The 27,301-nt window shown below is 40.2% G+C and overlaps 1 protein-coding gene across 2 annotated transcripts in view; it reads right to left on the minus strand.

The window, feature by feature from the left end:
* Nucleotides 1-27,301, minus strand: part of pdia5 (protein disulfide isomerase family A, member 5) — a 77,330-nt gene that overhangs the window by 46,313 nt on the left and 3,716 nt on the right. For both annotated transcript variants that reach the window (XM_026144230.1, XM_026144229.1), the window contains exons 2-5: nt 15,392-15,518; nt 12,324-12,411; nt 371-454; nt 177-222 (exon numbers count right to left, since the gene is read on the minus strand). In XM_026144230.1, coding sequence (XP_026000015.1) covers nt 177-222; nt 371-454; nt 12,324-12,411; nt 15,392-15,518 — 345 coding nt within the window. The remainder of the gene's footprint in view (nt 1-176; nt 223-370; nt 455-12,323; nt 12,412-15,391; nt 15,519-27,301) is intronic.

Here is a 27,301-nt window from a genome sequence, read left to right on the forward strand (position 1 = left end):
AAACTTAATAACAAAATGAAAAAGAAGGAAGAAGAAAGAAATGAAAGCAGAAGGCAGGGCTCTGTAGAGCCAGAGGTAAAATAATTAGTCCTCTGAATGTGAGGAGCAATTAGGAAATACTACACAGCAGACAACAGTGCTCGACATGTAAAGAATGCAGATTCTCAGATTCTGACCTTGAAAGTAGCAGGCCTGCTGTACTCCGTGTGGAATGTCCCATCTCTGAAAGACACGCGGGACACAATGCTCTCAACACCAGGAGTAAACTGTAAGTAATGCACTTCTTAAGCTGCAAGCACGGTATCACTTTCCAAAAAGCACTGAGGTGTGGATAAGCATCTGACAGCCAGCTGAGTTGCTGGTTACTCACTTGTAATGCAGCAGCTCTGCTCTTCCACGTTTGGAGCTCGGGTCCACCTTCACTTTCTTACACAGCTTCCGGCCCTCTGAATCTCTGAAGGATCGACACACAAAGCGTAAATCAAACTCAGAATCCTATTCCCTTTGCATTTTTCAAATTCTCCTTCACACACACGTACAAATTTTCCTAATGATTAGTAGATTTATGCATTCATTTCTGTGCCAGACCATATAAATTCCAACTTCACTGAACTGAATAAAGAAATCGAAGCAAGAAGATACGGACTTTTCATCAAATTAATCGAATCACATGTATGATATAATATAAACAATGCTGCTTGCTCTGTTTATTTGCTGCTTCGGTGGAAACACAAAGCACAGATGTAATGTGTTGGCATACAGACGTTTCATTTTATGAGGCTTTCTGCTGTAATTGAAAGAAGAAGAAAAAAAACCCCCCACTGTAGCTGGAAAGGGAATAGATATGCATCCTGCCACCTACACATACTTCATACTTGCTACAATGAAGCACTATCAGCAAAAATAAGTACACCTTCTCATCTGTAATAAAGAGCAATGCAAATATGTATTCATTTAGAGAGGTGGAAAAACATTTGTTAGATATTCAATTATGGCTCCCAGACACACAGCAAGCCAGTAAAAGTTCAGTGTAGTTTTTTTTCCCTTCTTTAGATGAAGACTAAATCCATGTATGTTTGCATGTGCTGACAGACAGTATTTCAGGTGATGAACGTGTGCGTAATGCCAGACTCGACCGGCTCATAATGACAGATGGCACCAGTCAGGGTACACCCATGAGCAGATGTGACCTTGACACATATTTCGAGATGATGTGCAGTCACCAGGTTCAAGACCAGTCTGCTGCTTCCAGCTTCTTGTCCACACACACACACACACACACACACACACACACACACACACACACACACACACACACACACACACACACACACACACACACACATCCCAAAATCCATCTTGGTAAGAAACATGGCTAATGTCAGCTGTCACCAAACCACCAAACAGAGTACACACCTCTGACCTCGAGGACAAAGGTGATTGAGATTCTCCCGAAATTTTTAGTAGATACACCCTATGGTATCAATTTCAAACTCATGTCGCGTCATTCTTTTTCAATTCAATTCAATTTTTTTTATACAACGCCAAATCACAACAACAGTTGCCTCAAAGTGCGTTATATTGTAAGGTAGACTCTACAATAATACATACAGAGAAAAACCCAACAATCATATGACCCCCTATGAGCAAGCACTTTGGTGACAGTGGGAAGGAAAAACTCCCTTTTAACAGGAAGAAATGCTCATTCTTCAGTTGCCTCTGCCTGAGATTCACAGAATTGACAGAAAAAGCACTATTTTGTGATGTATATTGTTATTGGGATGAGAAATGTCATAGATTGGGATATGAGATTTGGGTCATATAGCACAGTCCTAATTATACTTCTACAACATACAAAAAAAGATTTTTTTAAAAAGAGAGTTGAAAACTGAACTGATCTATATTCTAGTGGAATAAAACACCAGGACTGTCAAATCAGTCTTTTTAGGATGTGAATAAGCTAAACAGCATGGGTATGTGCCAACGCAACAATGGACTTTGGCTTCATCCTCTTACTCACTCAGTCATAGATACAAAGTAAAAGTGACTCAACCAACCACATGCTTCAACCAACCCCTGAGATGGCACTTTTTCAATCACAGGAAGGAAAAAAAAAACAACGGAAGCACAAAGAACTCAGAATGACTCACTAGCTGATGTTCAGTGTTGGGAAGGTTACTTTTAAAATGTATTCCGTTACAGAATACAGAATACATGCCCCAAAATGTATTCTGTAACGTATTCCGTTACGTTACTCAATGAGAGTAACGTATTCTGAATACTTTGGATTACTTAATATATTATCATGCTTTTTACAACAACGTGAATGTACTATTGCTGTGTGATTTATTACTATTACTGAAGGTCCGCGACTCCGAACTGTAGTAAAGGGACCTCTGACTAATACGGCGGGGTCCCTGTCGGCTCGTAGCCGAAAAATAGCTTTACTTTGTTGTGTGGGTCAACTTTTCTTGCGAGAGACAGAGAGAGGCGTTGAAAGGCTGCTCCAACGGAACTTATTGTTTTCGGAGGAAAACACGAACACGGTGTACAGTCGAGTCTTAATACATGCTTCCAGCTCCCGTTTTTCCTCGACGACAACTCGTACCTTTCCACTCGCCTTTTTCTCCCTCCTCGCGCTCACAGACCCATAACGTGTATGGCAGTGCATTCTCCTGCAACACGGACTACACTGCCCATGATGCTACATTCTTTAGAGCTATGCTTGTAGCATTCTGCCTGTTAGCTTAGCACAACAACGAAAAGGCGCTCTCTCACCCAGGAAACACACAGTCGCAGAGAGAGAGAGAGCGTCGCCCTGTAACCATGGCAACCGTAACGCTGCCGCCTGGAACGAAAGAACGCAGGGCTGGACTGGGACAAAAAAATCGGCCCGGGCATTTTGACTAGAGACCGGCCCACCAGGATAAAGATTGAAAATGTGACGTCATTCAGGGGTAAAACCGCAAAGGATTCTGGGAACTTGTGGCAAGAGGTACTAGCGATAAAAAGAAACCCAAAAAATGCCAAGAAGCTGTTGTATTATTAACTGCAATAGCTGGTCGCATGACAGCCATGGAAAGTCGACGGGTAAAGAGATCGTTTTTTTTTTTTAATCGGATTACGTAGTTGAAGAGAAATTTTTTAAGCCATGTTTCCGAAGTAAGAGCCGACGGATGGTCTGGATATACCAAATATAACGTCCCAGAACACTCCAGCTCACATGTTAGTCTGCTCCAAGCATTCCCACAAAGATCAGAGTTTTGTAGTAGTTAATACGTCCTTTTTCTTAACATAATTGGTGATATAGGTTACAAGTCTGGCGCTGAACAGAAATTGTCGCGCTATGCTCCTTTATTTATTGTGCATAAATAGTAAATTGTCCTGACACAATATTGCGTTTCGCTTCTGTTATTATGGTACATTGACAAAAACATATACTTTTATTCACAGGATAAAACAGGTTTTTTGTATCACTAATTGTCCAGTGCGATTACAGCATACAATATTATTGTCACTGCTACATTTCTGTAATGCTGCCAGAAATTATTTCCACTACTAATTAATTACCGTTGAGCTCAAAGGTCCTATTAACGAATGTGTATTTATGACGACAATTTGTGAGACTGATAAACTTACCTTTGTTCGTACGATGGTCTTTCGTTCTACACGGTGCATTTCAAGGTCCTGTACCCATCCGTCGGTAAACTGTACCTGGGCTTGTTGCAGTGACCTGAAGTTACTAAACTTCATGAGTGTATGCACTCACTCCAAGAACCGTATAATTATAAATATGAGCGTGGTGAAAGTTGGGCAGCACGCCAACGTCTTTTGTCAAATCTCCCGTTTTTAAGTAAGATCATTGAAAAAGCAGTTTCTCAACAGCTCAGTTACTTCTTAAAACAGAATAACTGCTACGATGCCTTCCAGTCAGGTTTTAGACAGAACCACAGCACTGAAACCGCTCTGACCAAAGTGTTTAATGACATATGTCTGAATACAGACAGTGGAAAAATGTCAGTCTTAGTTTTACTGGATCTCAGTGCAGCATTTGATACAGTTGACCACAACATATTACTCAAACGACTGGAGAACTGGACAGGTCTTTCAGGAACTGTACTAAACTGGTTCAAAACATACTTAGAAAAAAGGAAATACTTTGTATCAATAGGTAACTTCACATCTGAGCAGACAAGTATCACATGTGGAGTTCCCCAAGGTTCCATCTTGGGACCCCTTCTGTTTAACATCTACATGCTCCCACTGGCACAGATTATAAACAACAACAAAATAAACTATCACAGCTATGCAGATGACACACAAATATATATCACAATGTCACCAGGAGACCGAGGCCCTGTACAGGCTCTTGGTAAATGCATTGAGGAAATCAATGACTGGTTGTGCCACAATTTTCTCCAGCTAAACAAAAACAAAACTGAGGTAATAGTCTTTGGCGCCAAAGAAAAACGATTACATTTCACCAGAGAACTTCAATCTATACATCTAAAAACCACAAACCAGGCGAGAAATTTGGGTGTAGTGATGGATGCAGACCTAAACTTAGAAAAACACATTAAGACAATAACAAAGTCAGCTTACTATCACCTCAAGAATATATCAAGGATAAAAGATCTGATGTCTCAACAGGACCTGGAAAAACTAGTCCATGCATTCATCTTTAGTAGGCTTGATTACTGTAACAGCATCTTTACAGGTCTACCTAAACAATCAGTCAGACAACTACAGCTCATTCAGAACTCTGCTGCTCGAGTCCTCACTAAGACCAAAAAAGTGGACCACATCAGTCCAGCTCTGAGGTCTTTACACTGGCTGCCTGTCCGTCAGAGGATAGACTTTAAAGTTCTGATGCTGGCCTATAAAGCTCTGAATGGTTTAGGACCAAAATACATCAATGACCTCCTGACCCAGTATGAACCATCCAGATCCCTCAGGTCATCTGGATCCGGTCTTTTATCAGTTCCCAGAGTCAGAACCAGACACGGAGAAGCTGCATTCAGCTTTTATGCTCCTTATATCTGGAACAAACTCCCAGAAAGCCTCAGATCAGCTGAAACACTCAGTTTATTTAAATCCAGGTTGAAGACTCACCTATTCTCAGCTGCATTTGAATAAAGCACCAAATCCACACTTTAAGCTTAAATTTCAAAACTTACATTTAACTACTGATTTTATCTACTGTTCTGATTTTATCTGTTTTGATTTTATATACTGTTGTTTGTTTGTTTGTTTGTTAATTAGTTAGTTAGTTTATTTGCTTGTTTTAATCTATTTTAAATCATGCTTTTTATTTGTTCTTGTTTTTAATGTCTCTGTAAAGCACTTTGAATCACCTTGTTGTTGAATTGTGCTATACAAATAAACTTGCCTTGCCTCTGTGTGCTCGTAAGGGTCTAACCCTTTCACTCCTTTGATTTTTCCTCATATCTTTTCTTTGTCTTTTCGTCGAGTCTGTCTTTGTACGGACCGGCATTGTTCTCCTTTTGTTCTGTACATTCCTTTTTTGTGCGGCAAAGAAAAAACAAGAAGGTATTGGAACCGGAGAATGAACGTTTTGCGGTGCTGCAAACGCTTGCATTTGATGCGGTACTTGGATTGTTTTGCCACGAGTTCCCGGCATGCAATGCGCGAAAATCACGTGATTGCTAAACAGGGGGGAGGGTGCATCCGGCCTCCTCGGCTGTAATTGGTCCAGCCCAGAGTCGATCATGACCAATTGGCCAATCCACCACCTTTCATTATATATACCCTTCCTTAAAAAAAAAAAAAAAACAAAAAAACAAAAAACGGCCCATAAAAACAAAAAATCGCCAGCGGCCCACCGGGCAAATGCCCGGTATGCCCGATGGCCAGTCCAGCTATGAAAGAACGTAGCTGTCAAACAAAACCCAAACAGTCCTGACCCGCGACAAAATGAAACAGGAAAGTACTGCAGTGTAATCCATTTATTTCAACAAAGTAACTGTATTCTGAATACCACCTTTTTAAACGGTAACTGTAACGGAATACAGTTACTCATATTTTGTATTCTAAATACGTAACGGCGGTACATGTATTCCGTTACTCCCCAACACTGCTGATGTTCACCACTGAGGGAAACAATGCAGTGAATGGCAGCCCAACAATGGTTTGACCACTACATTAGAACAACTGCCTTGCATTAAACTTTGGATTAACATCAACTAATATTTCAGTGGTTGGTATGATGTGAAATGCAACAGGATTGGTCACACTTAGTTTATACTATACGTTTTGGATTTATACAAAACGTATAGTAAGTTTACTAAGTTTACTACTATACATTACTATACAGTAACGTATAGTAATTTTGCAATTCAGCTGATGTGCTGTTTTCGATGTGGATTATCTTATACAATTAAATACAATTTAACTTGCCTCAGGTTGAATCCATTATATTTTGAGGGAATTATTGGGATGTGTTAAATCAAAGGAGCAATTTGTTGTTTTTCATTTCCGAAACTAATGTTTCACTATTAGTATTAAATTATTTTTTTTTTTTTTTTTAAATCAAAAATGTCAATGTTAGCACAATACACAGTGAGTCTGGAAAGTATCCACAGTGCTTCACCTGTACCACATGTTGTGTCATGTTACAGAATTCTTGCAAATTTATTACAAATAAAAACATAAATATAACATTTATAAAAGCACTCACAGCCTTTACTTTGTACTTGGTTAAAGCACCTTCGACAGCAATTACGGCCTCAAGTCTTTTTGAGTATAATGCCTCAAGCTTGGCACACCTGTTGTTGTTCTTCCATTCTTCTTTGCTGAACCTCTCAAGCTCCATCAGGTTGGATTGAGAGCATCAGAGCACACCCATTTTCAGATTTCTCCAGAGATGTTGAATTGGGTTCAATTCTGGGTTCCAGCTGGGGCGCTCAAGGACATTCACACAGTGTTCCCTAAGCCACTCGGGTGCTGTCTTGGCTGTGTGCTTAAGGTCATTGCCATGTTTGAAGATGAACTTTCAGCCTAGTCCATATTTCCATGGAGCAGGTTATAATCAAGGGTGCTTCAGTACATTGCTGCTATTCCTCAATACTGACTCGTTTCATAGTTCCTGCTGCTGAAAAACATCCCCACAGCATGATGCCGACAGGGCCATGTCTCACTTTAGGAATGGTAGTAGCCAGGTGACACAAGCCTGATTGGTAGAGTGCTGTAGGAATAGTTATCCTTCTGCAAGGCTCTCCTCAATCCACAGAGGAATGCTGGAGCTAAAGTGACCATCAGGTTGTTCAGTCACCTCCTTGACCAAGGCCCTTCTACCTTACTCAGGTTATCTGGGCGGCCAGCTCTAGGAAGAGTCCTGGTGGTTCAAAACTTCTTCCATTTATGGATGATGGAGGCCATTTTTTCCCCTGTACCCTTCCCCATATCTGTGCCTCAATATAATCCTGTCTCAAAGGTCTACAGACAATGACTTAGACGTCATGGCTTGGTTTTGTGCTCTGACATGCACTGTCAACAATGGGATTTTAAATAAAGAGGTGTGCCCCTTTCTAAATCCTGTCCAACCAACTGAATTTATCACAGGTAGGGATGGGTATCGTTTAGGTTTTATCCGATACCGGTGCCAAACCGGTACTTTTGAAACGGTGCCTGTGCTTAAACGGTGCTTAAAGAATGGGAAAAAAAACAAAAAAAACAAACCACAAACTTTGTCCAAAAACCTCTCATGTTCAGCTGTTTTCCACTTTTTCTTTGGTCATTTTAGCTTTTTTGGCCAGGGTGAAGGGAGTATCTGCCATCAAACAAGAAGCATGTAACTACCACGGTGTTTGCTAGTTCACCTTACATGCATTAATGTAATAACGTGGTTAGCCTACTCAACGTAAATTACACACGAACAACATTAAGCTACTCACGCAGAGAAGAACGGCTGCTGTTGCATCATCATCCTCATCATTTCTGCTACACTGGCAGGGCTAGGGGCCAGGACTCTATTCTTCGGGTTCTTGGGGGATGTTGCTAACTCGGTGCATTTCTTGGCTTTTAAAAAATGCTATGCGTCGCCAGGTTCGTCGTCAGATTCAAGGTGTTACCTCCTTTGCACAGTATCACAGTATCAGCTTAAAGCACTTGTTGCAGGCTGCTGAGTTTGCATCTTTTGCTGTGAAGTACAGCCAGACTTTTGACCGCTTCGCCTTGGACATTTTTAACCTGTAGCTCTGCTCTAAAAGAACATACGTACCTGGCCCCGCCTACTATCCTTGCAAAGGTAAAATGATTACCTAGAATCCAAAGTGTATGACATTTCAGTAAAAAAAAAAAAAAAGCACCGAAATGTGCGCTGCTTTTCGGTCTGGTTACTACCGTTTATGTCAGAACCGGTGCCATAATGGCACCGGATACCGGTACCCATCCCTAATCACAGGTGGAGTCCAATCAAGTTGTAGAAATATCTGACAGATGCTTGGTGGAAGCAGAATGTGCCTGAGCTCAATTTACACAGTGATGGCAATGGCTTTAAATACTGTGTTAGATTTTTATTTTTATTTTCAACAAATTTGCAAGAATTTCAAGAAAACCTTTTTTTTTTTTAAACTTATTTACTGTCATTACAAGGTATTGTGTGAGTGGGCCAACATTCCTCCACAATGACTGAGTGACTGATCAAACTATACACAGAACAGTTACTTCACATCAATGCTGCTAAAGGTAACTCTACACACTCATAAATCATGGGGCATACTTGGTTTTACAAAGGAGTCTTGTGCAAAAATGTATTTTTCCATAACTGTAAATTAACAGGAAAAAAAAAAGTTCAATATTTCCTTTATTCACAAGTAACTGGAGATCACTGGGTCAACTGGAACAACCATAGTTTACCACAAAATACCTGGAAGAAGGTGATTGTGAAAGGAAGACTTTGAAGACTAGCGAATGATTCAAGTAACAAGTTGGAGCCAAACCTTCACACTAGGCCAAAGTCAACAGAGCCACTTTGTAAAGGATTAATAATGGATTCACCACGCAAAGAGGATGAAGCTCTGCACGCCATTCAATTATTACTCTTCTAAAACGCAAATCCTAATCCCTTCATTTGTTTGTGTTCTGGTTTTCACACTGTGCCTTACAGGATCATATATGTTTCAATGCTCTGTTTATGCTACATTTGAAGTGGAGTTTAGGAGGGACAGCCCAGTCCTGTCCTTTCTTCCTGTATGAGATCATTCATCCCACGGGTGGATCCCAGTTGGCCAACACTCAGGTCCCTGTCATCTGTTCAAAGTGTGTCATTCTGGCCTCTGTGGCTCTCTTCGTTGGCAGAGATGACCATTCTCACACAGCGATATGCACTCTACTCTCTCTCCCTCTGTCCACCATGAGCTCTCAGCTGGAGCTTCAGCTTGGAACCGCTCCATTTGAGACTGTCGAGAAATATGCCAAAAAGCACAATGCTTTGCTACAGAGCCTGGCACTGGGTCCATGTGTCCTGTAGTGATGAACCCAGCTTGCTCTAGCTCCCCTGGCGGGAATCTGGCTCGGTGTGAATCTCTACTTAGCATTCGCACACTCTCCTAAATGCTGGAGTTCTTGGAGAAGGAAGAGAGATAATTCCATAGTCTCCCTGACAAAAAACAGCAGGTGAGTCAAAAAGTAAACACTCAAGAAAGACACGCATCGTGGAGTGTCTTTGTAGGGAAACATGGAAACCAAAGCCTCTGACAATTCCTTCGCACCGGTTTGTATTTAGTTTCTTTTCCTTTCTAACCGCCCGGTCTTCAATCCCGGATAAGGTTGAGAGAGATTGTGAATGTTGGCATGTGCACTAGGTGTCAAAGGGGAGTTACTCCCTTCCTCATAGTTTCCTGTTTTATGATCTGTTCTTTCCCATCTGGCAAAGAAGACAGGTGATGGGTTGACAGGTAAAAAGAAATAGTGGAACTGAACATCAGAAGGGCACGGAAAACAACAAGATCAAGTCAGATCACTGGGGAGAAAACCAAGTTATGCTTGGAGAAAACAATTCTTGTCTGTGTCTTCGAAGTATCTAGCATTTAGCAGTTCCACAGAGCGAGCCTGGGATTGTTGTTTTCCAGAAAGTCATGATTGTTCTCCCTTTAATGGAAAAGTGTGGGATAAGTGCATAATTATTTTTCTTTATGACTAAATTAACTGTTAAGCGAAAGGACCAAAACCCCCTAAAATGTGGTTTTGCAACAGTTTCACCACATATCATGTGGATTCATCCGTCACATTTAAGTGACACAGATGTCCTTTAAAACCTGCATGTGACCTGGGATCAGAGCAATGATTCACCTTAAAGCAGTTAGAGACTACACTGGAGTGGCTTAGAGACAAATTTCTCACTGTGGCTCAGCCAAAACAGACTAAAACCCTATATGACATCTGGGGGTGTTGACAGGTCACAGATTTGTTTTGTGATTGGCTCATAATTTCTTTTGAGTTTTGGCAAAAAAGCAAAACAAAAGCAAAACTAAAAAAAAAACAAAAACAATTTCTGTAGAACAAACAAACAGAAAACCTGGACATACAGTGCCTCTGCTAGAAAGGGAAATAACTACACATAAAACATTTCAGGGAAATCTGTTTATGTTTCGTGCTTCCGAAAGAATATTGGCCAATATCTCGGAACACTGGAAGCCACCAAATATCAGTACTGATCTTAAAAATTCGATATCAATTTGACTATTCTCAAAAAGAGCAGGAGCTTTTTTTTTTTAACGTCGTCTTTATTGAGGAAGTATGAAAAACTGTCAGTTGTCCACATCCTCTTCAGACCAGGCCATTGTTGACAAAAATCCATAAATGCTCCCCATAAAGATTCAAAAGTTTCCCTTAAAAAACTTTTTTTTTTAAAATTTTTTAATGGCAGGCTTGACAACATTTGTTGTACCCATAAGCCCATTTGTTTTCTTCTTAGCAGACTAAGGCCCATCAGCATCCATTCATTCTTTACTGATAATTGATTAAACCAAGAATTTAAAAATTAAGGCTGTAGCGGGACCGGTTTAGAAATACTTTTTCCCATCACAATCTGCACATCCCACACACGATGGAAAAACAAAGGTCCCTTTCGAATCATTGCATTTAACACACATCTAGAATATTTTTGTTGAATCCATGTAACTTCTTTGTTTTTATATATATTTGCATTAATCTTCTATATTATAATCATTGTTATGTGTTTGTTGTATCGTTATCTGATTTCAGATTTTAAATTTTGCCTCTATGGAGCCCATTTCTGGTGTAAATTCTCCACCAATTGAGATATTAAGAAGTTATAATAGTCTGATTCGATTCATCTCCTTAGATCAGGGGTGTCGAGCTCCAGGCCTCAAGGGCGGGTGTCCTGCAGGTTTTAGCTATCACCCTGTTTCAACACACCTGAATCAAATGATTAGTTCATTACCAGGATTCTGGAGAACCTTAAGACATGTTGAGGAGGTAATTTAGCCATTGAAATAAAAACTTGCAGGACACTGGGCCTCGAGGCCTGGAGTTTGAGACCTGTGCCTTAGATGATGATTTTTTATAAGATGACTTGTTTGTGTTTATTATTAAGTTTAGACTTCCCTCTAAGCTCTTCAAATATTGTAATTATGTCTGAGAGAAGCTCTGTTTTTAATGTTAAATGAAAAAAGGCTTTGAAAAATATTTCTTGAGGTAAACTATGGCAGCATTTAGCATTTTTTTAAAACACCAAAATTGTGTTATTGGCACAAGTATCGATTGATTTTTAAGCAATGAAATCAACTAATAAATTGAAATTACACACATGACTAATGCAACCAGTTTTTTTTCAAACATGCAAAAAAACTTAAGGTAAAAAATTAAATGCAGAGAAAAAAAACTGTATGAACCATAATTACGTGGCGCCCTCACCTGAGAATTAGCATATAGCTTTAAGCAAGAGACGTGATTAGCATTTATTTACCTTTTCAAAAAACAAAACAAAACAAAAAAAAAACAGAAAGAAAGAGACCCAGTGAAAAGGAAGAACTAAAATGGTGTAAAGAGATATAATACATTAGACTAAAAACTTCAATAGCTTTAATAAGTGAGTGGCCTCCTGTCAGATTGTGCCAGTAGAACCAGTGAGACGAGGCCATTTACACCCCAGTGGAAAAGCCATAAATTATTCTGCAGATGGATGGTGGCAGAGACACTCTTGGGAGGAGTAAATTGCTCTGGCCTTATAGTTGCTGTCAGAAAATTTCTAGGACAAAACAGTCTGTAATGTCAGGGAGTCTTAGACTTATAGAGAAAGAAGTCTTAGAATGTGTTTTTCAAATCACCCCCTTACTTACCCACAGTTGACCCAGGCAATAGTCCCTTGGCCCTTCACCGTCTGGGCGACATCAGAAAGCAGTTTCAGGTGGGAGTCCCCTGATGTAGCTACAGACACAGAATAAAGCGCAGTCAAGCCTTTTTACCGAAGCCACTCAATAGCCCAGGACAACCCAGAGCCATGAGACACAGGAGACACTGTCATGACAAGCACAGAGAAAAAGAATCGAGTTACAGTGGAGCTCACCATCTTTCTAAAGCACCGAGTGACGAAGAAAGACATCGCTGAGTTTGGGTTAGAAGGGTGACGGGGGAGCATTTTCTACTACCTTTCAACGGATGGGCTCAGCGAGGGGGTTTAAGTTACATCAGCTTTCAAAATCTTACAATAGTGTGACTAAACAGGAGATGGAAGGATTATAAGGCGACACAAAGACTCTGGATCTAATGAAGCACTCTCTAACGGTGCGACAAATGGGAAAGCATAGCAAACATGTTTGCACCAACTGCATGATCCCAACAGCAAGGTTTGTGTGGGATCGCCGAGTTTAGAGCGTTCGCAACCACCGGAAACGTGCACAATATCTCACAATATGGCTGAGCTGTGCAGCTTGCCTTCTGTGTTAAGAAAGAGAAACTAGTGGGATATAAACTGCACCAGCTAGAATAACACTGTGTAATGTTACTGATTTTCATCAGCTACGTCAAGTTAGGTACATCCCTTTGAGTAAAGTAAACAAAGTGTAATATTCCAGCTCTTGTGCAACGCAGTACATCATTTTTATACTCCCCTGAAGCCAAATGTGCGTTTTTCACTGCATAAAGAAAACAGCTCCTCACAATGCTCCAGGCAAAGACTATATTTAGATGTAGGAGCACTGCCACAACTTCCCAGGGTTCTGCCTTGGAGTTGGCAACAAAAACATCTGGCAACTCAGGATCAGGGTATTGTACGGAATAGGAGGTGAGCAGGTACCGACTGGTTGACAGCGTTAAGGATGATGAATACCAACCAGATCAAAACTCAGCAGGGATGTGACTGACTGCAGAGGCTGGTGGTGAACACAGAACAGGGCACGGTTGTGTTTAATCAGGGGGGAATGAATGTGAAGTGCCTTGAGGTATAATCGAGGCCTACATGAGGGCAATCTTCAGTGACTTTAAAGCAGGAATGTCTGGGTGAAGTTACAGCCGGTGATCAATCCGACGCGCAGCTGGATAGATAGAAGCCAATGGGCTAATATAGGCCGATATGGCTCATTAATCAAGAAATATATCTGTGGCTATAAAGAGGCCTCAGAGTCCTCTGTGGATTATTGAGCAATATAAGTTTGCTTCTTTTTTATTATGAACAGGAAGAACTCCTTCTTGGAAATCTGCAAAATGGAATTAGAAGCTGCTGGGGTGCGTAAGCGTTCGCTAATGGATAGCAGGAAACAAAATGTACTTTAGAGCTGTATAATTATATTTGACCATTTTAGCTTCTATTTAACAGCTACTCTTTAATTCCATAAGCATTTCCAATTTCCTTATTGAAACAGACCGCTGCGATCATTCTTTGAAAGCGAGCTAGAGGCTAAAGCTGGGCAAAACATTGTTTCTGAATCCATTTGAAGATACTGTGCTAGAATGTTTTTTAATGAATGCTATCGAATTTGGGCAAAGTGCCACTCCACAAAACCACTTCCTAATTAGAGCGGGCGATTAAAGGAATTTTAATTAATTTGGTGTTTTCCCTCTACAAAAATCAGACAGTTTCCACGTACAAGAGCAAAAATCATAACAAAAGACAATCAGCGGCACATGCAGTTAATGGGCACGCACCCCTCAAATTCTCTTAATCCAACTCTGTGAATCTGGCCTTTTTGAACCCCTGAAGGTGAATTGTCGGGATGTTGCGCATCAGCTGCACTTACACACCCACAATTGAAGGAAACAGCTCTTAAGAGGCATCTGACTGTACACAATTTAGGATGCTCTTAAAAATAATACACTTAGATGTAGTAACTAGTAACTAAGGCTTCCTGAAATTGCAAATTTCATTCTTACCTTCTCTGACAATAACATGACATTGCACGCCCTCAATCTCAGATCATAAAATATGCTAAAACGTGCAATTTCATGATGGTTATCACTAGGGTTGCACAATTAATAAAATTGTATTCTTAATGATATATTTGGCTTCCCACAATTAAATGAACACAATCTGGTGATACTGAAAACTAAAGTCACAGCTGTTCCCTGCATTGTTTAGTGCAAAGTTTGCTAGGCACCCTTAACTGCAGTGATATAACACAGAGCTAGTCATACAAAATCGATCAATCAATCAAATGTCTGTCGTAGCAAAAGCTGAAGACCTTGTCCCTAGAAGCGATCACCATGTGTTGTTTGGAAATGCAAGTGGTGTTAATCAGGAACAAATCGTATGCAAACAGTGGTGGAGAGTTGTGCCTGCAGTGCAAAGCAATACAACTAACTCACTCATCCATGTGAACTTGGTGAATGAATGAAGGCAAAGGAAAACAATGCAGCGGTTGCACATCAAATCCATAAAAGCCAGTCTGTGCAGCGCGTCAGCTCGCAAAGATGCACTGACGTCACCCACGTTGCATTTCCCCAAAAGACGCGTGTCCACTAAACGGGACCGGTTTTATTTAGCGGGAATGCCGCACAACATGGATGTGAAAGTGCTGCTGTGTTTGCGTGACATTTGTATCACACTAAAAAGCAATGGATAATCATGACAAATAATGCTGATCTCAACACTGCTCAAAAATAATTGCGATAATCATGTTGGCCATAGCTGTGCAGCCATAGTTACCACTTTTGTTAACACAATGCATGTGTATGAAATGCATGTTGTTTTCCGGCACTCCACAACAACCTCTACAGCGACAGTGTTTGAGAGTTACTGAGATAATACCGGCATTATCCACCAGCCATTAACACGATTGTTTATCCCCAACCCCTCCTTTGACAGACACAGCAGCAAAAACTAAATGAGTGAATTTGTCGCGTGCGTGTTGGTGGAAAAATCTGCACCCATTTATGGTATACCGATCACGACGAGATGGCTGCCTTCTCTGACCTGTTTCCGTGTAGAGCACCAGAACATTTGTTCTCGTCCTGAGCAGCTTCTTGAAGTCTTTGTGGTCACTGACTTTCTCTATGAGAGGAGACACCTTCACTGCCTCCAGCACCGACAGGAGCCACACCTGGTGAAACACACACACATTCACGAATATTACCACAATAAGATCTCTCCATAGCATTAAATGTAGAAAAAAGACAAATTATTATTTAGTAAATTAGCCCATTTCAGAACAAATCAATAAGTCAGTGTTTTCAGGTTAGATAAGTATTCACTTTATACATTAAGTGGTCCAGCAGGATCATTTTTGATGACCTAGTCCTTATGAAACCACAAGACCCACTCATAAAAACACACAATATTTACCGAGTATTCCTTGAACCAGACATGCAGTGTTGATGCTCTTATATACATTTATACAGTTACTGATTATCTTTCCTTTACAATGGTACAAACGAGACAGAATTTTGCTTATAAAAATCCTCCTATACAGAGAGTGGGTTCAGCAGACGGCAACAGGAGGGGATTTGTATCATTAGTCTGAACGGCTCCTTTAACTTTTCAGACACTGGTAGGTGAGCTAATACTGTGAAAGGCCTAATATGGAAAACAAATCCCACACTGAGAGGCGTGCACTTTAATCAAAGACAAATTATGGAATTAAAAAGAGCGAGAGAGAGAGTAGACTGGTTATACTCTGCCATATAAAGTTATTTCCGTGCATTGTAATCATCTCTCTGCCATCCCCATTCATTAAAAAGCCCTTCATTTCTGCCTACGGAGAACTAAATTAGACATCAAACATGGCCTGCTCCCTCAGTGACGGCTGTTATAACCTGGAAACAAGCACCTGTCAGGCTTACTTTCTAATTTTAATTCTCCACTTGATTTTCTCCTGTTGTGAGACTACAAGGAACAAAAAGAAACTGTTTTCTGTAAACCATCTGTAAACTTCAAAATGAACACAGAGCTTAAAAGGCTTAGAGGAGGCAACTTAAATACCCCATATTGCACACAGTATCATATATAACGTGAGGAATATTAAATATAGGGCTGGGGTCTGTTTATGTTTTGTAACTTGTGCAGTGGTCTTATTACACTGATGTGACAAGATAAACACGAGCTGTGTAAGCATTTGTTTTGGACCCATGGGAAGCAGATGGCAAAGGGCGGGATAATTAGAGGCTACCTGGGTGACACTTGTCTAAATAGGTTGGCATTCAGTGGTTATGACAGCAGGATGGAGGCGAGATAAGGATGAGGAGGCAGGCTGCCTTTTTTTATCTAAGACAGGAAATATGGTGCTTCATGGTCCCCAAGAAGGATTAGAGTCAAGTTAACCAAATTTGATTCTTGCTTAATCAGTTCCTAAATATTCAATGATGTTCTGAAACTGTTCTTCTGAGACACATAATGACGAACATAAAGCCATAAATGGTGGATCCATAGTCTAACGGTCTAACCAGGGGTGGGGAACTCCAGGCCTCAAGGGCCGGTGTCCTGCAGGATTTAGATCTCACCCTGGGTCAACACACATCTGAGCCAAATGATTAGTTCATTACCAGGCCTCTGGAGAACTTCATGGCATGTTGAGGAGGTTTTTTTTTTAATCCATTTAAATCAGCTGTGCTGGATCAAGGACACATCTAAAACCTGCAAGACACCAGCCCTTGAGACCTGAAGTTCCCCACCCCTGGTTTCCACAATTGCTTGGCAAGTGAAAGGTTGCTGGTGCAGTTCCAGCTAGAGATGCAAAACCCTTTTAAAGGTTGCATCAGGAAGACTACCTGGCGTAAAAAAGAAAGATGTGGTACCTGCTGTGGTGACCCCTTGTGACAGGGGAGGAGCTGAAGGTAGCTTTTATCAAGCCACCAATGGAGCTGTTGGTTACTTGATTGGGAAAGGAACAAAGTGGTGCAACATAACACATAGTGCACCACGGAACTCAGACATAGATCTTAATGAAAACTAAATGATGGGGAAACAAATAGAAAAAATGACAATAAATACATTGACACCATGAGTCTTTGCTCTGCGCAAGAGGAGCACTGCGAGTTTCTCAAACCAACATTCATTGTAATAATCAAATTATTACCACACTCATTCTTTTGTTCTTTTGTTTTTCTTTTTAAATTGCTGTCGGCTTGAAAAGTGGCTCTGAAAAGAGCGTCCTGCTAATTCACATTTCAGTTGAAAAAGGACTCAAAGTGACCCTGTGTTAGAGCAAAACAGTACTTCAAACCACTTTGGCACTATAATCCATTTATTTTGCATTTATATAAAGTCTTAGCAGTAAGGCTTTCACACACAGGCTGTTTCCTTTACTGGGTAAGGAGTAAACAGATGCTGCTAATTAAATACATTTAATTAACTGATCATTAGCAAGAGCGACCGCAACTGTAAAAGCAGAAGTTTTGGGAGTTGGGTGGTCTGGTAAGATGTGTGTTAGCACAATACTAAGGTAAAGACATCAGCAGTGATCTTACAGAAGCAATTGCTGCTGCTCAGTAAGCTGTGAGGGGGTTAAAAGGCCTTTCCAAACAATTTGAAGTCCAGATTGAGATTATTCACACGTGAAAAACATTCAAGACCAGTCAGTCTTCCCAGGAGCTGAACATGCCAGCCAGTTCACCCCAAGTTCAGACTGCAAAACACTCAGAGAAGTTACAGGCCTCAGTTAGTATACTAAATGTTAAAGTTCAGCACAATTAGAAAACGACTGAGCAAGTATGGCTTTTTTGCAAGAGTTGTAAAGGAGAAACACTCTTCGCTGTAAAAGGAACATGGCAGCACAGGTTAGATTTGCATTAAGTTTGGATCTGAAGAAACCACAAGACTTCTGGAGCAATATCCTTTGGACAAACACAACCCAAGTGGGGATGTCATTAAGATGACCATAAAAACCTCTGCATATTAAAGTAGTCTAGAGTCAAATAGGAGTCCATCTGCTATAGGCCTCTGCTTGTCTAGCCTCATATTATTATGTTTAGTCCTTCTCGGCTCTTAAAACGCCAGTAAATCATTAATCAGTCTAGTATTTGCATAGCCATGTATATACATGCACTGGTGTTGAGTTAAAACAACGTTAGATGGTCATCTTTAGTGACTGACTAGGAATATCTGACTGAAGATGGAAATAGGATTTAATGAATCGACAGTTCTGTCTAATATGAAGCAAGCTGCCATCTTTGGCAAAAGTTAGAAACTTTCCAGAGCCAACTTTCAGACCTTCCAGCTATGTTTGATATTTCAGAGAGTTTCCAGCAATTGGAACAAAATTTCCTAATTTGGCTGTTGTAAGGAACAAAGTGATTAGGCCAACAAAGCTTGGTTTAATGAAGTAAAACAGTTCGTCAAGAGATGAACTTTAAACTGAAAGGTTGGATTCCAGTGGATTCTGCTGGTAACTGGTGTTTTTGCAAAACTCGAGAGAAACAGATTTTTCTACTGTCAAAGTCTGTTATTGTTCTTTATAAGCGCCTTACACCATCCAAAGTGTGTGTCATCTTCAAGTGGTAGATGTGCAATAATAGAAATAACAAGACAGCCTTCAAAAGTGACAGGCCTATTGAGAAGCAGCATTACCATACGGGCGATCGTGGCTTAAGAGTTGGGAGTTCGCCGTTGCCTACTGGTGGTGGTCAGAGGGCCCGGTGGCGCCAGTGTCCGGCAGCCTCGCCTCTGTCAGTGCGGGTGTGGGTACAATGTAGCTTGCCATCACCAGTGTGTGAATGGGTGGATGACTGGATGTGTAAAGCGCTTTGGGGTCCTTAGGGACTAGTAAAAGCGCTATACAAATACAGGCCATTTACCACACCACCAATGATTTATGCTAGTTTTATTACAGTCGGGCACATGTATAGAAGGCTAAACTAGAAGAACGCAGAGGTTAAACTTCAAGTGCAATCAGATGAGATGTGGGTTAAAAGTAACTGAAAAAGAATAGTTGGAATGAGAATGTGGTTCCTTTTCACAGCCTTTGGCTTATTCGCTGAATGCTGGCAGTGGTTTTCTTTCTGTAGTTGGTAGCCTTGTGCAATAAATAGCAATTATTGATGATAAATGTAAGAGTACATAAGTATAATAAGTACAGGACACCATTTCCTATCAGATAATAGCAGTCTTGAAACAGTTGCCTTGGTATCGCAATCATTCAGTTCAACTCCCCATGTATTCATAGCAAATTCTTGTTCTTTTAGTCTTATGGAGACAGAAGTTAAACGAGCCCACAACATACTTTGTACAGTAAATCATTCTAAAAATGAACATTTTTCATTATTTGCATCAGATTTAAAGAATGTAATTAATTTATTTGGTTATTTATTGAAAATATGTGAAAATGTTCCATTTTTGGAGACATTAGTCTTTATTATGTTCATCCTTAAACTCTTCTAATTCAAAAAAGATCTTGAACAGGTTAAAATGGAGCATGATGCATTCAGTATCAGTACCAGGAAAGAAATTAGCATATTCATAAATAGTCATCTATGGTTTCAAAGCAGTCTTTGAATCAAGATGATGTATTTATGGGGGGGGGGGGGAATTACATGGTGCACTGTGCTACAGTCTGAGAAGATTGGTGAATTGCATATGCAAATGTATATATATTACCATGAGGGCATAATGATCTATTTTTCCCCTGAATTTCTAGTAACTGACCCACATGACGATTGCTAAGTGGAATGTAAATTTCATGAATATGTCTATGGTTTCTGAACACTCAATCACTTGTGCAATCAGGCTACTGTGGTCCATAAAAATCGAATGGTTAATGATTAAAGCTTGACTTAAATGGATCACAAGCAGCAAGCCACTACCGCCCAGCAGAAACTGATCTGAAACTAATATTTTACAATTGCACCTAATGTTTATCTCCTATTGATAATTGCTTATGATGAAAACTAAGAAGATGTATGCTTCTTAAAAGTGCTCATGTCCCCACTGTCATTGATGAGTCTGTTCAAGCGCCTAAATCTGTTTGACCCACTTCACAGAAAGACTCACCAATGCTCAAAAACAGAAGTATCGCTATCATCAGACAGAAATAGGTTTCACTGACTCATTAACTCGTACCGACTCTATTCACAAGTTTTACAGCCTAGTCCAGAGTAAAGAGACACGGACACCTGGCATTTAATCTTAGGTAATCAGCAGAATGACACCCTACACTGAATACTGTACCTGTCCTGTATGGCCTGACATTCATTTTACGATACACCGTATCATGAAAGCTTTAATGCAAACTTAAACCTGATGTGTTCTAATTTCATAATAGATGCAGGACAGAGAAACTCCTGCATGTGTCACAAAAAGCTGAGTTTTTATTTATTTATTTTTTTTATTTGAATTCAGGTGCTCTGGGAGTATGTGGTGTCTGGCCCATTGCTATGGGCCATTCATCCTTATACAGTACAACCGTTGCAAGTGCTTGGTCTGCATAGTTGGCTATAAGTTGGACTCATTCCTGGTGGGTGATGGGCTCTGCCAATGCTGCCCTTTGTCACTTATTCTGTTCATAATTTTTATGGACAGAATTTCTAGGTGCAGCCAAGTGGCGGAGGGCTTTCCCTTGGGTGGTCTCAGAATCCCATTTCTGCTTTTTGCGGATGATGTGGTTCTGTTGGATCCATCAGGTGATGGCCTCCAGCTCACTTTGGAACGGTTCGCAGCCGAGTGTGAAGCGGTGGGAATGAGAATCAGCACCTCCAAATCTGAGGCCATGGAAAAAGGGTGGAGTGCCCAGGACAGGGACAAGTTCTTGTTCACTAGTGACGGGAGATGGGAGCGGGAGATCGACAGACGGATCAATGCTGCGGCTGCAGTGATGCGGACGCTGTGCCAGTCTGTTGTAGTGAAGAGAGCTGAGTGTTAAAGCGAAGCTATAAATTTCTATGGTCACGAGCTGTGGGTAGTGACCAAAGGAACGTGATCGCGGATACAAGCGGTGGAAATGGGCTTCCTCTGAAGGGTGGCTGGCCTCTCCTTTAGAGATAGTCTGAGAAGTTCGGGCATCTGGGAGGAGCTCAGAGTAGAAAGCTACTCCGTCACATCAAAAGGAGCCAGTTGAGGTGGTTTGGGCATCTAACAAAGATGGCTCCTGGGTAAGGTGTTCCCGGCATGTCCCACAGGGAGGAGGCCCGGGGCAGACCCAGGACACAGAGGGAGGTTTGGGCTTCTCTGCTTGGGCTGCCGCCCCCACAACCCAGCCCCGGATAAGCGGAAGAAGACGGATGGATGGAATTTCATATTGAAATCGTTAAGCGAGCAACGTATTTACTAAGCAAACACATGTATCCTTATGCTAGCACACTGAATTATGCTGTCAGTTGACATTACTGATAGGCAAAGGGTCAATCACCTTCAGTCTGATGTGAAAGTCTTAAAATTAATTTGTCATTAAGATTACATTCAGTCTGAGTTATCACAGGAAGTACTGAAACCACAACAAAGAAAGTTGAAAATAATACATAATAATAATAATATTTATTCTGTTCAATCCAAAATATAACACTTCATATTAAGTTATGACTGCTGCTGATTAGCATATAGTCTCAAAAAAACAAAAACCCCACAATACAGCAAATTAACTACAGCAGGAAGCTCTGTAATACAATGCATTGATGGACTACTAATTACCAAAAACCTGAGCTCTGTAACTTTATATCAGGGGTGTCAAATATAATGCCCAGGGTTCAGAATCACTCTGTTTTTTCTGCCTCCCCCATTCTCAATCACACTACACCAAACTAATAGATAAACCAATTTCTTTAATTTACTACAGCAATATTTCTTTATCATGTAGAAAACTGAGATTTACTGTCAAAATTGTGCTTTTTTTCTTATATTAGCATTTGTGGCGGCTGATTACATAGAGATCTTTTTTTTTAAAATATATGTATCAAATCTGATGCACTTGACCTTACAGGGTTAAGAGCATATTTTTGTTATTGTTTTCATTGTGTGGTTTTATTTAATTTGTTTTTATCATAATACAAACACTTATGTTCAATATAATAATAATAAAAATAATAACTTTTATTTATAGGCATCTTTCAAGACACTCAAGGACACAATTAAATAGCAAAATCACAGTATGCATAAAATTGGAAAACACCATAGAATTAAAAGTCAATGCATCAACAGAACAGGCAACCTTTAAAAGATGTGTTTTAATACTGGCATTAAAAGATAAGGAGAAAAAATATAATCCTGATCGAAGTATGGTCTGTTTTAAATCAGTTGAAAAGCCTGATTATCTATAATAATAATAATAATAATAATAATAATAATAATGACAAAACTGTGAGAGCACCAAAATTCAATAGAACCTTTTTACAGTCATACCAACCAGCACTGTGTTGTACATATAACTATGTTGCATTTTCCTGTCATTTCTGACTATCTGATGAACATTACATTAATACATTATCTGAACATGCTGAAATTTAGGGATGTGTCCAGTGGTAGGTGTTACCTGATAAGATAAAAATAGCTGATTTAATAGATTTTTCCTACTTCAAAATATTAATATGAGAAAGCTCTGACATTACAGTTTCATCACGTTCAAACAAGAAAGAAAATATTATCATGGAGTCTGATTAAGTAGGATTTAATACTTCACAGACCATCAAGACTGTCACTGATGAAAGGATAAGGCTCATTCCACATTTTTCTTCAAGAAAAAAAAAAAAAAGGCAAACCAAGAATTAGTTTATGAATATATAATCCAAGTCGTATCATTTCAATTCTAGTTAACCGCTCAGTCATATCCCCAGTTTACTGCTTGATTAATGAATTAGTAAATACCATCTTAATGTTGTGTATTAAGCTGAAATACACCAGTGTTCTTAAAATCCGGTTACAGATTAGAGTGCCGGTTTTTCAAAGACCTCAACCTAAGGACATCTTTGTTCGAGTGACCCATCAGCAGTATAACCAATAAACAGAAATCCCACTAGTGGCTAGCAACCACCAAGCTGTGTACCACAACAACAGCTCCGAAAGCTCTGCTCACCTACCATCGCTGTGAGAGCCATTATAATTGTGTTGTGTTCGCACCTTCCCAACATTGCATTTCCCCATTATCGCCACCCTCTACAGGTGGACAACGTCATTGGTACAAAGCAGATGAATAGAGATTAGATACAAGGGGAGCAGCACTCATTTTTCACAGGTATCAGACTCCACTGGGAATGCTAAATGAGAACGAGGAACACAGAGCAGGAAAAGAAAAACAAGCTTCTTTTGTTTTACCTCTGTACTCTACAGAGGTAAATTGCCCCCAATTCCACTTGGTGAGTCAACTCAAGAGAAATAATTACCTTTATTATCAATTTGATTTTGGCAAACACAATCTGGAGACACAATATAATCTGACAGCACTAAAAGCCGCAGCTTTTAAAAAACAACTCTCTAAATATCACAAAGGATTTACTGCCAAACTGTTTTCGTTTTGTTTATCTGATACGGAACGTGCACAGAACCTAAAATAATATGTTTGGGATAAGCTGATATCACCTAATAATAACGTCTTGATGCTTGTTCAATCATGCATCTGGACGCAGCGTTTTCAATGGGAGAAACGTTTGACAATTTGCATATTAATGATCAAGGAACTGACCTGACAGCCCATTGTTTATTCAATGGGCTGGTTTCAGTTTACTGTGCAAATGTACTGTTTATACGGTTGGGGAAACCTGCAGTGAGCTGAGACTAAAGAAGTCACTTGGATTAGTGACAAAACGTTTCTCACATTGAAAACGCCGCGTCAAGATGAACAGAATCAACCTTTTGGAAGCTGATAACAACCCGCCAACAATTTCGTCAGACTCATAACACTAGTGGCTCAGTTGCACTTGAGTTTAAATAGCTACAAGGCAGTTGCTGTCCTATGAAAATCTGACAGTTGCTCAGCGATTGCATTGATACACTTGAAAGTTGTTGCAGTGACCAAGTTGCAAGGTGACTTCACAGGTCACCTGGCGGGAGGAAATTGGTCTCTAAATCTCTAATCACAGTCCAACTCAGACTGACTGCAATCTCAGAAAGACTGGCAATAGGGCTGTTCGATATAACGATATATATCGGATGACGATATAAAAACGTTGATCGTTTCATTTTACGCTATCGTTTGTTTCGTGGTGTCGCAAAATAAACTGTTTACGGCAATATTTTTTCATCATTTTGATGGTCACTGTAGTGGCTATATTCATTTCTTAAAGTTCTCTCTTTCTCTTACATTTAATATAACCACACTACGGACGGACAAGCGCCTGTTTTTATGCGTTGTCGTTAGCAACAACAACGGTAACACCATCGCGTGTCCGCTTGTTTATGTTCCACATAAACCTTTCATAATAAAGCTAAAGATCCTGTTGAGACTTTTCAAAATAAACTGAATCACGTGAAAGAGCAGATTATTTACGGATGAGAAGTAAAAAAGCCGCCAGGTGCTAAAAAATAAACCTTAGACTCAAACGTTAGAACAGACTTTTCCCCGCAGCACGCCGTGTAATAAATACTCACAAAGAAAACGGCGGCCGTTACAACTTATGTCTAAAAATGTATCGTTTCATGCATCGGTTAAAACACTCGACTCCAGCTACATGACGCGCAGCTGGAAACACTTCCCGCAAGTCGAGCTGCCCGAGATTCACAGAATTTACAGAAAATGTTACATTTTTGTGATTTATATCGTTATCGGGACGATAGAATTCTTATATCCCGATATAAGATTTTGGTCATATCGCACAGCCCTAATTGGCAATGGTTTGCACCCAATTGCCAACTAATTTATCAACACAGACAATACATTGCACACTGACTCATATTGATGACAAAGTCTTTTCAATAGGGGACTGGCCAGCGCCATTGTCATTTTGCAGTTAAATCACATTCCTGCTGCAACTATGTCACTATTTTAATTCCCGTTTCAAATAAACGAGGACTCTGGATGCAAGTAGTTAACAGGAATTCTGTGCATTTACATGGCAACAGATTTGTCAGTTATCGCAGACCTGCTTCCCATCTTTAAAGTAACCGTTGCAATAATGTGCTATGATCTCCAACCTGCGTTTCTCCTGCTGGGACTGTAGCAAAAAAAGACAAGCTGAAGAAAAGTGAAACAAAAAGAAAAAACATATCAAATCCAAGCTCAAAACCAAAAAGGGCGCAATCACTTAAACACGTACAAATGTGAAACATTCATTCTCATGAAGGTAATCTACCTGAAATGCGTTCATCATCACTAATTACAACCCTGAATATGCCTCAGAAGGCAGAGGAAATCCATTAGTAGGTTATACAACTACCTTCCTCCTCTGCCATAAAAGGTATATCCCATCACGTCACCGCAGAAAAATGTGGTGCACACCAAGCAGCAGGAGCCCTAGCCCCTGCCTGCGAGCCCACACCCTCCATCTGCTCTGACAAATCTGCTTAATAAATGGCATCCAGTTCTAGGGGCATTACTGAATCAGCACAAATCACACCAGTGTTTGTCAAGCACTTGCCTTGAGTTTCCTATGACTAATGAGCCATTCAGGTGTAGTTGGTGTGTGCGGACTGGCTGATTGTAAAGGAAGCTATTTAGCATCTGATAACACACATACACACACAGAGTGCTGATTTAGAGGCCTCTTAGCTTTCAAATGAGCAGAGGAGCAATCAATTAACTGCTTTTGCAACTATCACATTTCAGCTATCACTGACAGACGTCACGAGAGAAGTTTGGCCTACTAACACACTGCTGAGCCAGTGCTGTGAAATAAAGCATGGATGCTTTTCTGGTACTAACCAAACATTTTAGCAGAAATCTTTTACAAAGAGTCAAATATGAATTCATTTTATTTTGTATAGCATCAAATCACAACAACAGCTGTCTTATATTGTAAGGTAAAGCCCCCACGATAATGCATAGAGAACGCCAACAATCAGATGACCTCCTGTGAGCAGGCACTGGGTGACAGTGGAAAGAAAAAACTCCCTTTTAACAGGAAGAAACCTCCGGCAGAACCAGGCTCAGGAGGGCAGCCATCTGCTAGAACAAGCTGAAGGTGAGAAGTGGAGGACACATAGATATTAATAATAACTGATGACTAAATGCAGTCATGTAGATGTGAACCTTTAGAATGACCAGGATTTCTATACTGATTACTCCTAAAATTTAAGCCAATCTTCATGTGATTTAAAATTATAGGCAAACACATTTTACCAAAGAAATAAACAATTTACACATTAACACAAACTGACAGCAAATAGGGGAAACCAGATTTCTTGCTACTCTCCGTCTCTTTCTGAGGGGGCACCAGCAAAGATCACACCAAGAGGACACCATGAAATACAGAAAGAGGTTAAAAAAGAACCAGACTAACAGCAAAACACCAACAGATACGTCGACAACTTCCAAACATAAGAAACACATGCCATGTCACAAGTGTAGCAAAGGCCAAGTGGACGCTCTACAACACTTCTGGGACAATGACGCAAATGTTGAACCCACAGCAAAATGCATAATCCTCATATTAGGAAGGCATTAGGCTTTTCTACCTGAGGGTGAGATGCAGTTATTTAGAGAACAATGTAAGCTAAACCGTTTCAATAAAGTTACAGAAGTATGTCAGAGCCCCTTTCCATGCCCTGAAGCTTAGGAGAGGTTTGGTGACGCAACAAGAGAATGAACCAAATCCAATCAACAACAGAATGGTGGGAAAAAAATAAAAGGTTTTCAAATGGTCAATCCACAGTGCTGACTTCAAACTAACCCAGATATTGCGTCATGTCCTCAGGAAGGCTGTTCAATTAAAACCTCCCACAAATACTGACGACCTAAAAAGGCTATAGCTGGAAGGAGCTTCCCAAACTCCTCTTCATCATTGTCCAACTCTTTTTAGGACCTATGAGAAATGT

This window comes from Astatotilapia calliptera, chromosome 16 (assembly GCF_900246225.1).
Source record: "Astatotilapia calliptera chromosome 16, fAstCal1.2, whole genome shotgun sequence".
NCBI classification, from domain to species: Eukaryota; Metazoa; Chordata; class Actinopteri; order Cichliformes; family Cichlidae; genus Astatotilapia; species Astatotilapia calliptera.